General features: G+C 43.6%; 1 protein-coding gene across 1 annotated transcript in view; it reads right to left on the reverse strand.

The window, feature by feature from the left end:
- TRAPPC9 (trafficking protein particle complex subunit 9) overlaps window positions 1–15635 on the reverse strand; it is a 903391-nt gene that overhangs the window by 764060 nt on the left and 123696 nt on the right. Inside the window, exon 12 of the mRNA XM_077493381.1 lies at window positions 11193–11278. Within this exon, the coding sequence (XP_077349507.1) occupies window positions 11193–11278 (86 nt within the window). The remainder of the gene's footprint in view (window positions 1–11192; window positions 11279–15635) is intronic.

Genomic DNA, 15635 nt, shown 5'->3' on the forward strand with positions numbered 1-15635 from the left:
GGTCATGGGTAGAAAGAAAAGATCTAAGTGCTCACCACTTAAGTATCAGATTTCATTTTTGTGTTCAAACACAAACTACTCACATAGAGATGGTAAAAACACAGCATGTAAAGCCGACAATCGTGTTAGTTCCGTAGGGCAGCAGTGGGTGACGTCATCCATAGCTCCTCCCCCTTAAGCGTTACATTCAATCAGAACTTCGTTACCGGACTCCTCCCCCCTTTCCTTCGTTAGCAGACGGAGGCACTTGGGGAAGGGGGGAGGAGTCCAGTGATGTTGATGTCCATGACGTCACCAGATCTCCAACGGAACTCCCCGACTCCCTGGGTCACGTGTCTTCCTCAGGGATATCTCTCTCTGCTTAGTTGGGGGGTCTCATTCCCAGAGATGGGCCTATACCCATTGGGGGGGGCAGCATGAGTGGGGTGATTCGTTCGTGGTCTGGAGGTTTTATATTCCACAATTACACAAGTTGTTCACCAATCAAATATCCACCTTTGTGACATTTAATGTTATTAAGGACTTTTTTGCACTTCCTTACATTGATTTATAAAAATGCGCTGTATATGTTGTTTTAGTTTCACATGATTTATTAGGTTTATTAGGCAAGTATTTCATGACTCAGCTTTGCATTTTCTATATCAATTATAATTTCAAATATCGCCTTCAAAATTTTCTAATCTGCAGCTTTCATGGAATAATACCTGATCCTGCCTTGAAGGTTCCAGTTCAGTAACTCTCTGTTATAGGGTGACAACGCTCAATCCCTGTCACCCAGATGTGATCCTGCATTGTCACCTTGTCGCATGGGCTGCTAATGAAGACTAAAAGTGGAAGTTTCCGCACACATTACACAGACATGGTCCACTGTTGTCACGATCAGGAAACTAGCACAAATAAAATGCAATGTAGCCGTCGGAGTGCACATAGACAGGAAGTGTCTCCAAAGAGAGTGTAGCAGATGGGCAACACTGAGATGCAACAAAGGATTGAAAAAAGGGGTAAAGGCAACTAATTTGTTAGAAAATATTACATTATATAAAATTTTATTTAAAAATTAAAAAAAGCAGACTGCTTTTGAAAATGAAATGTCATTCAGTTGGGATTTATTTATATTTTAGTGTGACACAATACTTTCCTTTACAACTTTTGATAAAACATTGACGGCGGCCCTGTGCGTATCATATGCCACCAACTCCGAGAGCCTTGACAAAAGCAGCGAGCGTCTCATGCTGGGTTTACTGACAAAAAGGAATACATCTGACACTCCATCATCCACCTGTTTAAACTCCGACGGTCCCTCTAGAACTGGTTAACAGAAAAAGCGTAACGTCTCATCTTGCTGGAGCGCCAGGAAGGATTTGCTCTAATTAAACAGCAAAACATCCACTTGTGCTTGACAAGCCGTGAGAGGAGAAGGGGTGAAATGAGGAGTTGGGTGAATGAGACTTGGCAATTGTTCAACAGATCGTCAGGATTCCGCTGTATGGTGCGAGGGCTCCAGGACTTGTAGATGGAGAGGTGGAAACAATCGAAAAGTAATGATGCAGTTGCATCGCTGATTAAAGTGGTCCTGACACCAACTTAAAAAACGCAGGTAAAATAAAGTTACCAGATATTCAAAATTAAATCTGGTGACACCCTACTGACCACAGCAACAAAATCGCACCCTCATTTGTAGCCATACCCATAAAACCACACCGCCATTTTTTTTTAGCATGCCCTGAAAGGAAATAGACACATGGGGAATGATGCTGTGTGTTTAGTGCATTGTAGCAAACCATAGGTGTGGCCAAACTGGAGGTACAGTGGGCAGGGCTTAAAAAGGTATAGTTATATAAAATCTGTACCTATGCTGCCTTGGTTAAGGGGGTATAAAACAAAGTGCAAGGGTCATGACGAAGTAAATCAGAATGGAAATGGGCAGGATTAAATAAAGCAGAGAGTCCAAGGGGCAGGATTAACTAGAGCACAGAGTGCAGGATTAAGGCCTCATACACACGGACGTTTTTACAGCGGCTTTTTTGAGCTCTTATTGCTGCTTAAGAAGGCAACTCCATGTTATTAAATGGGCTCATACACACTATAGCGTTTTTGAGCTGTAACAAGCATGGCCGTTTTTAAGCTCCAAAAAAACAAAAACAAGGACCAGTGCCTTCAGAGGCTCCAGGGTTAGAGCAGTTTTGACGCTAACGCGCAAAAACGTGCATAAAGCTATACCGACTTTTTTTAGCGTCAGCGTCTTTGAGCTGTAAAAATGTTTATAAAGTGATGGGATAATAAAAAAAAAATAAAAAAAAACGCTCCTTAGCTTTAACGCCTGTCCGAGACACTCACCTTGGGTAGCCCATGTAAGAGAAAGATCTCCTGAGCAAAAAATGGAAGCCAGTTCCTTAGAAGTGGGCAACTTCTTAAAGTGGTTGTAAACCCTTACAAACCACTTTGACCTACAGGTAAGCCTAGATTAAGGCTTACCTGTAGTTCCAAGAAATATCTCCTAAACCTATACGGTTTAGGAGATATTTGCCCGAAAACAGGCACCGCTGTCTACGGCGCATGCGCCGTAGACAGCGGCGCGCAGGCGCACTGAGCGCGGCATTCTCAACGACGGAGCTGCCGCGCGTGTCGGCTCCTGTGCGCATGCGCGGGAGTGACGTCATCGCGGCTTCGCCGAATGACAGCGGTGGAGCTGCCAGACCCCACCAAGAAGATGGATGCGGCGGACTACAGGGGACAGCGGCGACTTCGCTGGCTCCTGTGTCAGGTAAGTGACACATAATGGACTACTATGCGATGCATAGTAGTCCATTATGCTTTACCTTTGCAGGGAATGAAAGAGGAAGTAAACTCATCAGGGTTTACTTCTTCTTTAAGTGGAATATAGTGGGACATTTTTGAGAACCGGTCAACCACCATAAGGATAACTGTTGCCCTGGGAGTTGGGTAACTCCACAATGAAATCCATAGACAGGTGGATCTAGGGCCTCTCTCCGTCGGGTATGGGTTGTAGGTGGCCCACTGGAAGGTGTTGTGGAGTCTTACTCTGAGCACACAAGGAACAGGCAGCTACGAAGGCGGTTAAAGCTGCACATAGACTAGGCCACCAGAATGGTTTGGAAATGGCCCAAAAATGTTGATTCTTCCCAGGGGGGGCCAGCAGCCTTGGAAGAATGGCAAGTCTGGAGCACAGCAGTACAGAGACTCTCTGGGACAAAGCAGCAGTCACAAGGTTCCTCAGGAGGAGCATGGACCTGAGCAGCAAGAATTTTGTCACCCAAAGCAGAAGTGAGACTGGTGCGAACCGTAGCCAGAATATGATCAGGAGGAATCAGGAGGAAATGGAACCGACTCCATCATGAAAGTGGATGAAAATTGTTGTGACAAAGTGGCGTCAGCCCTTACATTCTTAGTACTGGGTAAGAATGAGACAATGTAATTGAAACTAGACAAGAAAAGAGCCAATCCTGCCCTTCTGGGAGAAAGGTGTTTAGCCTCAGGCAAGAATGTGAGATTCTTATGGTCAGCAAGTATGAGAACCGGCACAGTGGTACCTTAGAGGAGATGTCTCCATTCTTTCAGGGCTAAAATGATCACTAACAGCTCTCTGTCATCAATCTCGTAATTGCACTCTGCAGGTGACAATTTCTTGGAAAAGTAGCCACAAGGATGCATAGCACTCTCAGAGGTAGGGCGTTGAGACAGAAGGGCGCCAACTCCAGTCTCAGAAGCCTCAACCTCAAGAATAAAAGGTAACGTAGGAACGGCAAGCAGGATCTGAAGCCAGAAGGAATGTCAGCCGAGCAAGTCTTTAACAGGAACACAGGAGAGAATCTCTAGAGATGTGACCAGGCAAAAGCAAAGATCATCTGGATTGAGCGGCTTAAGTAGGCAGAACTGACGAGCAGGATATCATCAACAGGTGAGTCACTGTGGAGAGATAGGAGCTGACAATTAGCTGACAGCTGAGCGGCCAGCTTTGAGAAGGAAGGGCTGAGCCCAACCCTGACCATCATAAGCACAGCAATACAAAGAAAAAAAAGATTTCCTATAAAAAAAAAAAAAAAACATAGCAGTTGATTATGATATATAGTGCTTTAACAAAATAAAAGCCACCAGGTTAGGAGTTTAACCTATTTCAAAAGTCTCTACGAAGTAGAGAGAAATGGGGGTGAATAAGGAGATCAAGCACCCCATCCTAAGCTGGCCATACGCAGCTGAGATTTCAGCCAATTCCTGTGAATCTGACAAAATTCAAGTCATGGGTGGTGACCACACCAACACCACCTGGCTTGACAAACTTTGATTGAAAAACTGAAGGAGCTGGTTGGAAAAAAGTTGGCCGAACAGTGACTGCCGACAGCTGCGTGTGTAACCTAATCTGACAGCTGCGTGTGAAATCTAAGCGGTCAGCTGTGTAACAACAATTTTTTTATATCAATTTATTTAAAGTGATTGTAAGGGTTCATTCTTTAAAAAACAAAACAAATATATCATACTTACTTCTACTGTGCAGCTCCTTTTGCACAGAGTAGATCCGAACCTGCTCTTCTGGGGTCCCTCGGCAGCTCTCAAGGCGCCTCCACACATCAGATAACCCCCTGGAAGAAGCGCTCGCCCAAGGGGGTTACTTTGCTGGCGCGCTCCCGAGTCCAGCATTCGGCGTCCCTAGACGCCGAATGCAGAACTCGCCCCCGCCCCCCACGTCATTGGATTTGATTGACAGCAACGAGAGCCAATGGCTGCGCTGCTATCAGTCTATCCAATCAAAAGCTAAGAACCCTGGGCAGAGAGACAGCGCGTCCACGTGGGTCAAGTTCCAGGGCTCAGGTAAGTAATACGGGGGGCCGGTGACTGTCAGGTGTTTTTTCACCTTAATGCATAGGAAGCATTAAGGTGAAAAAACAGGAACCTTTACAACCCGTTTAATATATTTTCAATATCAAAGATGCAAAAGAGATGGAGGAAATGTGTGAAAGGGAGCTTAAAAAATGTAGATGCAAAGTTTCCTTTTTATCAAACGAAAAAGATTTTATTATTTTTTTTGCCTTCACCATTATCAGTAAAAATGGAAAAACATACAAGACCACCATACATTTCCCTTAAGCCCCCCAGTCCATCAAAACTGCGCTGAAATTTATTTTTCCTCCAGGGCTTTCATCTGCCAATGGAGAGTCCTTTCCAGCTGTGAGAGAGCAACCAGTTAAATGGCAAAAAAAGCGAGATGGGAAAACAGACCTCCCCGCCGGCGATTAATAAGGAAAATGACAAAAAAAATAACTGAAATAGCTACAGAGGACTCTGGTGACAATGTCAGCGAAGCCATCTCCCTTGGTCACTGTGACCCCGTGTGATATTTCCATCCTTGTCACAAACACAGGCAAGGAAAGTGCTTATATAAGCTATAACAAGGAATGACATCTATTACCAGGCCATTAGGACTGGTGACGTCTGCGTTCTGAGGCTTCGCGCTGAGCCCCTACGGGGGAATGAGGGTATGACCGCGGGCTATATACAGCCTCTGCTGGAGATAATCTGCTTTATTGGGCATTATTTTAACTTGGTTAGAAGTTCTGAGAATAGGAGGTCACCAAGGGATTCTGAAGACAATACAGGACAATAAAAAAAGTGTCACAATGATGACCGCTACATTAACCGCTCCCTTGTTCACCGTATACAGAGATGCACCAGAATAGGTATCTCCGGTGAAAGCTTGGTCCCGCACTTATCATTAAACACCATAAAACCTGACAAGCAGCTTTATCAGGAGGCCCCAGAGCTTGAAATTACCCTGCCTGATATAGACGCCGGGAGAAGCGATTATTTATTATTAGCTTAACAGTTCTCCGTCGTATTCCATCACGCTGTTCAAACGTGGAGTTCGCTAAGTAAGGGCGTTGGTAAGAAGTAAGATATAAAAGGATATGTTCATGATACAGCAGCCGGAGACATGCGAGGACAATCAATCATACAGGCAAGGCTCAACTGCCTGCAGACATGTCCATTTCCCGGTGGTCTGCTATACCGGTATGCCTGGGCCCACGTGAAAGAATCTGTTTAATGGAAAACTAGAATGGTTTTGAGTCCATTTTGTTTTAACTTTTTTTTTTTTATATATATATATATTTAAAATGATATTTCAGAAACAAAAATCTGAAGTGCAACCAAGTTTCAATAATATGGTAAACCACCCTCCGACCCCATGCACACCGGCTTGTCAAAAATCTTCCTGACAGATGGACGCAAAAGCATTTGTACTCTCATTCATTCTTAGATTTAGTCGGGAACATGAGATTGTCCTTAGAAGTGCATAGGCATGAATACTGTAAGTATGCATGCACAAGCTTGGCCAGGAGGATTTTAACAAGCAGCATTGTGGTCTCATGAGCGATATCTTTCCGGATTGGGGACAGTTGGAAAAAAAAAAAACTGTCAGGGAGGGCTAGGATCAAGGGGACTACAATAAAACTGAGTAACTGAAACTATGGTGCAGTTATAACTTACTGCATGATGAAGGATTACCAGAGCACTATGGGTTTATCTATAGTATAGAAAAGTTGATCCATTTTGTTTCGATGCTTTTTATGCTAATTTTAACATCTTAAAACTTGTTTTAAGATGTTTGATTGAGGACCTTTTGTCCTTAGTTTTCACCATTACATTTTGTAATATGTATTTCTTTATATATTGCAGTGAATACGCTGTACAAAGACATTTAGAAATCTCCTGAAGAAGCTACATATTCTAGCGAAACATGGCAACAAATCGTGTTTTTATACAGTAGTTATACTTCATTCTTTAACGTGTTGGTCTGATTATGCTATTTTAAATTAAAGATCTTTTTTAAACAAATGCATTAAATAAAAATGTGTTACTTTTAATATACATGTTATAGTTTTTCATTGTTTTAGGCACCTTAAAAGTCCCTTTATTCCATATTCATTTTTTTTTTTCCAATTAATTTGGGATGTGGTGCCTTGCTCTACCAATCCTTGGCTGATTCACTTAACTACTCAATATACTTTAAAGTGGGGTGCCCCTAAAAAAAAAAAAAAAAAATTAAAAGTCAGCAGCTACAAATATTGCAGCTGCTGACTTTTAATAATCAGACACTTACCTGTCCCAGGGTCCAGCCATGCAGGGAAACGAAGCCCCCTCTCGTTCTCCGCTCGTCATTCGTACTGTGGGCACCCGGCTGTGGCTTCACAGCCGGGCACCCACTGCGCATGCGCGAGCGGTGCAGGGCGCCGTGATACGCCGCAGTCATCTGGGACACGTGACAAGTCCCAGACGACTGTGCGGAGAGGGGGGAAGTGATGTCACCACCCGGGCAAGAAAGAAGGCAGACTAAGAATGACCCCCTAGCAACAGGTATTTAGAGGTGAGTAAAAAAAAAAAAATTTCCCAATAATTTTTTTTTTTTTTAAGATTTAAAAAAAATAAAAAATATTTTTTGGTGGCAACACCACTTTAAAGTGGAACTTTACCCATAACAGTTTGATAGCACTCGAGACCCTCACTCGAGCATAAGCCGAGGGGGGAGGTTTTCAGCCTAGAAAATGTACTAAGAAACTCTGTGTATACTCGAGTATATACGGTATGTTCTTTTGTTAAAGAACAATAATTGTTGTGTCATGCCGTCTGTTCGGTAGCCGTCCATTGAGGAACACTGATACAATGCTGGGGAACTGTATCAGTGTTCCATCTATCACGGACAAGGAGGAGGCGAGGCTTTGTTCCAATGAACGGCCGTTGAACAGACTGCATGACACAGCAGGAGACACCCGCTGTTTTAGTTATCAAAGGTACGGCTGCAGATGGGCACAGTGAGGCTGCAGATGGGCACAGTGAGGCTGCAGATGGGCACAGTGAGGCTGCAGATGGGTACTGATGATACAGGTTTGCACAGTGAGGCTGCAGGTGGGCACAGTGAGGCTGCAAATGGGCACAGCGAGGCTGAAGGTGGTCATTGTTTACCCAGTAGCTGCTGCATTTCCCATCCTAGGCTTATACTCAAGTCAATAGGTTTTCCCAGTTTATTGTGGTAAAATTATGTGCCTCGGCTTATATTCCGGTCGGCCTATACTCGAGTATATACGGTATATTCCACATTAATATTTAAGTTAACACATTTTTTTTTCTTCTGTAAATTGCCTTTGTCCAGCATTGCTCCTGTTTCTTCTTGCTGACGCTGCCATTTTGTTGAAATTAAGAGCAGTCATTTCCTTGGAAATCCCCCCACCCTCTTTGGTCTTAAAAATGTCACTTTCTGTAATTAAAATATGTGTATTTCCAGCCTTGACTGTGCATCTTGGCTCAGCTAGAAGCTAAGGCCCCTTTCATACATGCGACCCCGTTCAGGTCCGAATGTCATTTTTTTTTTAGGTGGACCTGAACGGACGCTTCATACATGGAGCGATGGATGTCATAGGTGATATGCCCACTGGCATCCAATCCACTCCGTTCCACTAAATTCAGACGGATGGAAACCCCATTTTCCATCTGCCTGCCCGATCAGATCGGATGAAAACGGACAGGCGGATCCATTTTCATCTGATCCCCCATAGCGGAGAGCAGAGATCTGACAGGTCCGTCTCTCCACAGTGAGCAGAGACAGATCTGTCATCAGCCAACTCAGCGGGGATCAACGGAGCGATCCCCACTGAGCAAATGGAGTCCATGAAAATGGATCACAATGTGTGAAAGGAGCCTAAGGCCGCGTACACACGGGCGGACTGTCTGACGGACTTGGTCCGCTGAAACGTGTTTCAGCGGACAATCCGCTCGTGTGTGGGCTTCAGCGGACTTTTTCAGCGGACAGTCTGGCGGACTAAGTCTTTCGGAATTTCCGTAATATTGTCCGTCCAACTTTGGTTTCAGCGGACAGTCCGCTCGTGAGTAGGCAAGTTGGACGGACTAAGTATGGCGCATGCTCAGAAAGGATTTACACGGCCGAAGGTTGCATTGCAGTGTATAGGACGTCGTATTTCTAGTCCCGTCGTACGTGCTGTACACGTCATCACGCATGCTTTCAGCGGACTGTCTGTTCGTCGTGTGTGGTCAAGTCTGTTCATTCAAAAGTAGGACGGACTGTCTGTCGGATTGTCTGACGGACTTAGTTGGACGGATAGTCCACCCGTGTGTACGTGGCCTAAGGCTGCAGAAGCTTTGCAGTGCTGAAATTCATAGGCTGGTTGCCAAGGGAGAAAGAACAGAATATCAGGGAGATAAGATAAGACGCTATTCTTTTACGTTACCTCTTTTGTGTCTTCCCAGCAGCAGAGTTTGTCCTGTCTCTCCCTAAAGCCAGGTACACATGGGCCAAATGTCGGGAGACATCGGCTGGTTAAAAAATGGCCGACATTCGGCCCGTGTGTATGTTGGACATGCATGCTGGAGAACCAGCAGCGTCTCCGACTGGAGCCGACAGTTTTTTTCGGTTGTACAAAAAAAAAAAACGTGTAGTGTGTATCCGGCTTAAATCAATGTTCCCTCGACACAGTCAGTGATTCCTGTTGTTTCCTCTCCCCTCAGCAGCAGCAAATCTTGAGGCTATCAGCAGATCAGGCGCTGGTGACTCACTGATTATCAGCACAGTGCCGAGAATACAGACAACTGAGGCTGTGCAGAACAGGGTGAGAGCAGGCCTTACTAGATTTTAAAAAGTATAGGCAGTTCATTTTAATGTTTTATGCTGCTATACTTGCAATAGGTGTGAGCATGTAGTGATCAGGGCTTAAAGTGGTTGTAAAGGTTTTTTTTTACCTTCATGCATACTATGCATGAAGGTAAAAAATCTTCAGTATGCAGCTTCCCCCCACACCCACCTAATACCGGAGTCTGATCCAGCGATGTGCACTAGAGCGACTGCGGTCTTGCTGTCTCTGCCTTCTCATTGGCTGAGACACAGAAGCGAAAGCCATTGGCGCCCACAGCTGTCAATCACAGCCAGTGAGGAGGGAGCGGGGGGGGCGGTGTTGAGCCCCAGTCTGTGTGGGCAAGCGTGCACGAGTGCCCCCAGAGCAAGCGGCTTGCTCTGGGGGCACTGCTCAAGGGGAAGGAGCCAGAAGCGCTGGCGGGGACCCGAGCAAAAGAGTATCGGGGCTACTCTGTGCAAAACCACTGCACAGAGCAGGTAAGTATAACATGTTTTTTTTTATTTATATAAATTTTTGGAATCCTGCCTTTAATATCACATTTATTTGCAGACTAAAGTACCACTTTAAATATTTGTTGAACCCCAAATATTACATTGAGAAAAGTTGACATTGTCAACTAATATCCATTTTCACACAGTTGAAACATCCCAAAGTACCTGAAAATTAGAAATGTTTTTAGCAATTAAATGAAAATCACCTAAAACGCAAATGCAAATTTACATGACAAGGGTTTTTTTTTTTTTTTAACTGGTATTTTATGTCCTGACCACAATCAAAAAATTTAGGAAAAAAACAAAGCCAAATTTAACTTTAAAAGAAAACTAATGTTGTCCATCACTTTTATTATTTTTTAACAAGATTATAAACTGTTATATTGTGTTTTAATTTGCATAAAATTGTTAAAAAAAATAAACATTTGCTACAGGGTGCATCCGTGATACTGAAAAAGCATGACGGTAATGCCCTGTACACACGGTCGGACTTTCCGACGGAAAATGTGCGATCGGATTGTGTTTGTCGGAAATTCCGATCATGTGTGGGCTCCATCGGACTTTTTCCCGTCCGAATTTCCGACACACAAAGTTTGAGATCTGGATTTAACATTTTCAGACAACAAAATACAATAATTTAAATACCAATCGTGTGTAGACAATTCCGACACACAAAGTGCCACGCATGCTTAAATTTATGAGACGATTGGCTACCGCCCTCTTTATAGTCCCGTCGTATGTGTTGTACGTCACCTCGTTCTGAATGATCGGATTTTCCGACAACTTTGTGTGACCGTGTGTATGCAAGACAAGTTTGGGCCAAAATACGTCGGAAAAATTCCGACAGATTTTGGAGTCGGAATGTCCAACCGTGTGTTCAGGGCATAATTCTAACAAGTACTACACTTCCTGCATGCTTTTTGCCAGCCATTGTTAAACGGAGACAGTCCTGCTATTTGTCAACAGATTGATTGAATTGTTTAAAAAGTAATTTTTTATTTTTTTTGTACTTAAATAAATAGTAATTGCAGATGCAGAAACTCACCATGGTCTCTACTCGTAGTTCGAAGGGCATTGGATTGTAAACCATCAGCTGAACTTCACACACATCTCCCTGTACCCACTGGAATTCTGAATAAAGAGAAAACAAAAAGGCAATAAAAACTCTGGACACATGCAAAAGCAGCCTTTCCTTAAAGTGTCCCTGTCATTAGTACATAGGATTGCAAAAAAATCTGTTAAAATTGTCACAAATGCCAAGCACAGAATTGCAGCCATGGAACGGACTTGATGCTCTCCCCTACATTACTGAGGAAGTGGGTTATACCTCATGAAATGTGTAGAGGAAATAGGATCCATGTCCCAACTCTAACAAGACCAAGTTTGATACATATACAGTGGGGGAAATAATTATTTGATCCCCTGCAGATTTTGTAAGTTTGCCCACTTACAAAGAAATGAAGGGTCCATCATTTTTTTTTCATAGTTGTGATTTAAATGATAGAGACAGAATATCAACCAAAAATCCAGAGAAAACATGTTACAAATGTTATAAATTGAGTTGCAGTTCAGTGAGTAAAATAAGTACAAAAGTAAAGCTCTTTTGGTGTTACTTCTCGTGTAGGTCACAGGAGTGCATTTAGTTCTGCACTTCTGTGACCCAGATTCAGGTGCTAAAGCCCACCATCGGCTGACGTCACAGTCTTTTGAGGGATCCGGACAATAATGTCGGTATCTGCCCAGATGCCTGACTGGTAGTTGATTTAGCATCTCAGCAGTCCACTGAGATCCTGAGCCCGTTGCTCCCCTTTCCTCCATTGCCCAGCAATCCAGTGAGTGCCAGAGGGGCAGATCAGAAATCATTGACTATTAGTCACCAGCTCTCTGCTCACTGAAGACCAAGAACTGAGCAATCAGCAGCCTTTGATCACTTAGTTCTCTGTCTTAGAGGCAGCGGGGGGACAGATGCAGCATCAGATCAATGTAGCATCCACATAGGTGAGTGTGAATGTTTATTTTTATTTTTTTTAATCCCGCACTTCTCCTTTAATTCATACACTGACTTGTGTGGGAGGAAAGGGTTCCCAGAGAAAGCGAGCACACACAGTTGGCATGCATACAATAACATGACCTTAGAGCGGTTCTGAAGGCTTACATCTACTATCATTACTATGGAGTATCAGAGCACGGATAAATGCAACAGAGAGGCAAGGACCTCCTAATCCTGAGAGTGACGTGAACCACTCAAGCCGACTTCAGACCTGAACTTCTGATTCCCTGTGGTGAGGTGGTGCGGTTTAACTGCAGAGAAAGGCCAAAAGGCTCAAAAAGGCGTTTCCAAAGCCAGAGCTTTAGGAACAAAGATGCAGCAGGCCGACATAGCCTGATATAAGTACTGGCGATTTCTGTCAGAGCTGAAAATCTTCTTCCATTACTACTCAAGATATGACCCCCTCCCCAATGCCAATTTAACAAGCCATAGAATTTCTCAGGGTTTTACAACGTTGTTTAATGATAAAATCTACCAGTGTCTCGGCACAAACGCACTACGAATGGCGAGCAACAAATCACGCTGCTCCGGTTAGCTCATCTTTCCGTGCCATTACACAGCGCTCTGTTCAAACAATGCCTTCGGTAACAAAGTTGTTTCCCTTAACCAATCCACAAACGCATTTTGCTTCATCATGCTTTGCTTTAACTGTTCGGTTTAATAGATCCTTGAGTGATGTCAAAAAGATAACCAGTTTTAGCAGATACAAATAAACAAACATGTCATAAAAGTAATAAATGTGTCCCAAAAAGGGCTATGGGCTCAACATGGAAAAGTGTAATTAGGCCTCTGTATCAAAAATTGCAACAACTTTCCATGTCATTAAACGAGACACAAAAAGATGTTCAACCTGCTCAAATCGTTTAAAAACCAGAGGTCTTTGCTGCCAATTTTGCGTACTACGCATTACATAATTGTACATTCATACCATTGGGTACCTCTCGTTAGCCGAACGAAACCTTGCAGAACCATGCTCGTTAGGGAGGGAGCTGTGATGGAGTGATGTATCGCTGGGTCTCTAAATAACAAGTCTCATTTCTTTTTTGTTACACTATTCTATCCCTCAGAGGACAAAGTACATGTAGCAGTTTGTCCCATCTTCCTACGTGTTGTGAAAGGTTAGCTACATGATTGGACTGGACTTAGATGTCCCAACAGCAATCCAATAATGCAGCTACCCTGGAGACACTGATGCTTATCTCAGGCTCCACAAACCTGTTTGAGTCCAGAGCTGGCAAGAGGAATGCAGAGGGACAGGGGACCAACACAACCCCACCCCCTTTTGCATTACTCTTGCCTGCGCTCGTCTTGGGGCAGTGCTTGGACCCGAAGATAGGTGCTGGCTATCAATGCAGCCATCCCCTTGCTAGCTGTGTTTGGCCATAGATAGAGAAAGGGTTGGATGGGGTTTTCCGGTGCAACCGTGTAGCTATCCTTGACACCACATGTACTTTGTTCCCTGGGGTAATAAGAAACAAGACTTCTTAATTAACGGAGGACCTAAAGAATGCCACATAATACAATCTCCTTTATATTTACCTACAATGTACAGCAAAGACTGAAATGTTTGGCTATAAAATTATTATATCGTTTTGGTAGGTCCGCGAAATACACAAGTGTTGTCAAATCCAAGGGCTCATCCAAACTATTGTGGTAATATGCTTTTTATAGCAACAATCAAGGCGAATGTCGTAGTGACCTTTCTGCTGAATGGCAACCCAAAATACCTAAGAAATGTATTAGCATTTTAGCACACAAATATAAACCTTGTGAGCATTGTATTTGTAGTTTGGATCTTCAGTGGTACGACACACAACCCCCACCTCCCAAACAGTGCTCCTTCTCCCTATTGTGACTGGAGCACTGTGCAGGGTATGAGTCCGACAGCTGACTTCTGTGTTGTGCAGAAGTCAGGATATCAATCATGTTGCCAGCAAAGAGCATTTTAACCATACAATGGTACAGGAAAAAAAAAAAACAATGCCCTTGGATTCCTGGAGGTCTGGGCTGACTTCTCAGTCGGTCACAATACTATAGAAGGGACAGACTGCACCAGATCAGATGGGAGTAAAAATAAAAAAAGCCAAAAAGTTAGAGAGGTTTTTAAACAAGGCGACGAGGGAGGGCCCAGAGGTAGTGATAGTTAGCGGGGAAAATATTCCAGAGGGTAGTATCGGGGGCATTAGTGGTAGGTGGACTAAAGCACATAAACCCAAGGTAAGTATAGTAGCAAGTCCTAGTTGCCATCTCAGAATCAAAAATAAGAGGATAGCATGCAACGGGTTCAAGCTACGTGGCATGTTCACCAATGCCAGGAGCCTGGCGGAAAAGATAGGTGAACTAGAGATACTGTTGTACGAGGAGGATTTGGATTTTGTGGGAATTACAGAGACCTGGTTCAACAGCTCTCATGACTAGCTGGCAACCATTCAAGGGTATACCCTTTATCACAGGGATAAAGAGGGTAAAAAGGGGGAAGGGTATGCCTATATATCAAGAATAATGTAAAAGGGGAATGTGAAAGATGACATCACTAAGCGAGCTAGGGAGGAGATGGAATCCTTATGGGTAGAGCTCCAAAGGGATGAAGCTAAGGGGAAAATATTACTGGGAGTATGCTATAGGCCCCCTAACCTGAGGGAGGAGGGGGAGACGGATCTCCTATCACAATTTGGATTAGCAGCAAGCATGGGAAGTGTTACCATAATGGGGGATTTTAATTATTCAGACTGTGCAGGGGGAACCACGCATTCATCTAAGGCTCAACAGTTCCTAAATGTCTTGCAGGACAATTTCATGGTTCAGAGGTAGACGCACCAACAAGAAATATGAAAAAGAAGAACCCCTGAAGTGGGATTTTGAAGGCACTACCAAAAGAATAGTATACAAATATGATATAAATAAATTTTTAGAAAAGAGACATGGAATATAAAACATGATGATGGATACAAAAATCAAAGACATGCAAATTGAGGATACAGATTCCTATGCTGGTTACAATATTTTGTATTGATTCTCAAGGGATTATCCTAATCTGGGGGTTTGTGAGAATACAAAAGATCCTGCCTAGTACGCGAAGTGGCGCGTCTATAGGCTTTCTTCAGCTAAGTACATGAATAGCCCTTCTGGAGCAGTGTGTCACGCAATTTGATAGCCTCTGCTACAAACGTATCGTCATTGGTACAGTTCCGTCTTACTCTAAGGTACCGACTGTAATGCTTCTTATTAGGGTCTGTGGATGGAAACTTGAGGCATGCAATATAGTATTGCTGGATGTGGCCTTGTGGTACAGACTGCTGCACTAGAAGACATGATAAATATCAGATGAAATAATTTCTATTCACTCTATCCGGGCACAAAGACAACAGCACCAGAGGGCCATCACTCACGGCGAATATCGATATACCTGAACCAGATCAAAAAGTGGTCCGTATATAT

This window comes from Lithobates pipiens, unplaced genomic scaffold (assembly GCF_037356315.1).
Source record: "Lithobates pipiens isolate NorthernLeopardFrog02 unplaced genomic scaffold, aLitPip1_a1.2 Scaffold_19, whole genome shotgun sequence".
In the NCBI taxonomy this organism is placed as follows: Eukaryota; Metazoa; Chordata; class Amphibia; order Anura; family Ranidae; genus Lithobates; species Lithobates pipiens.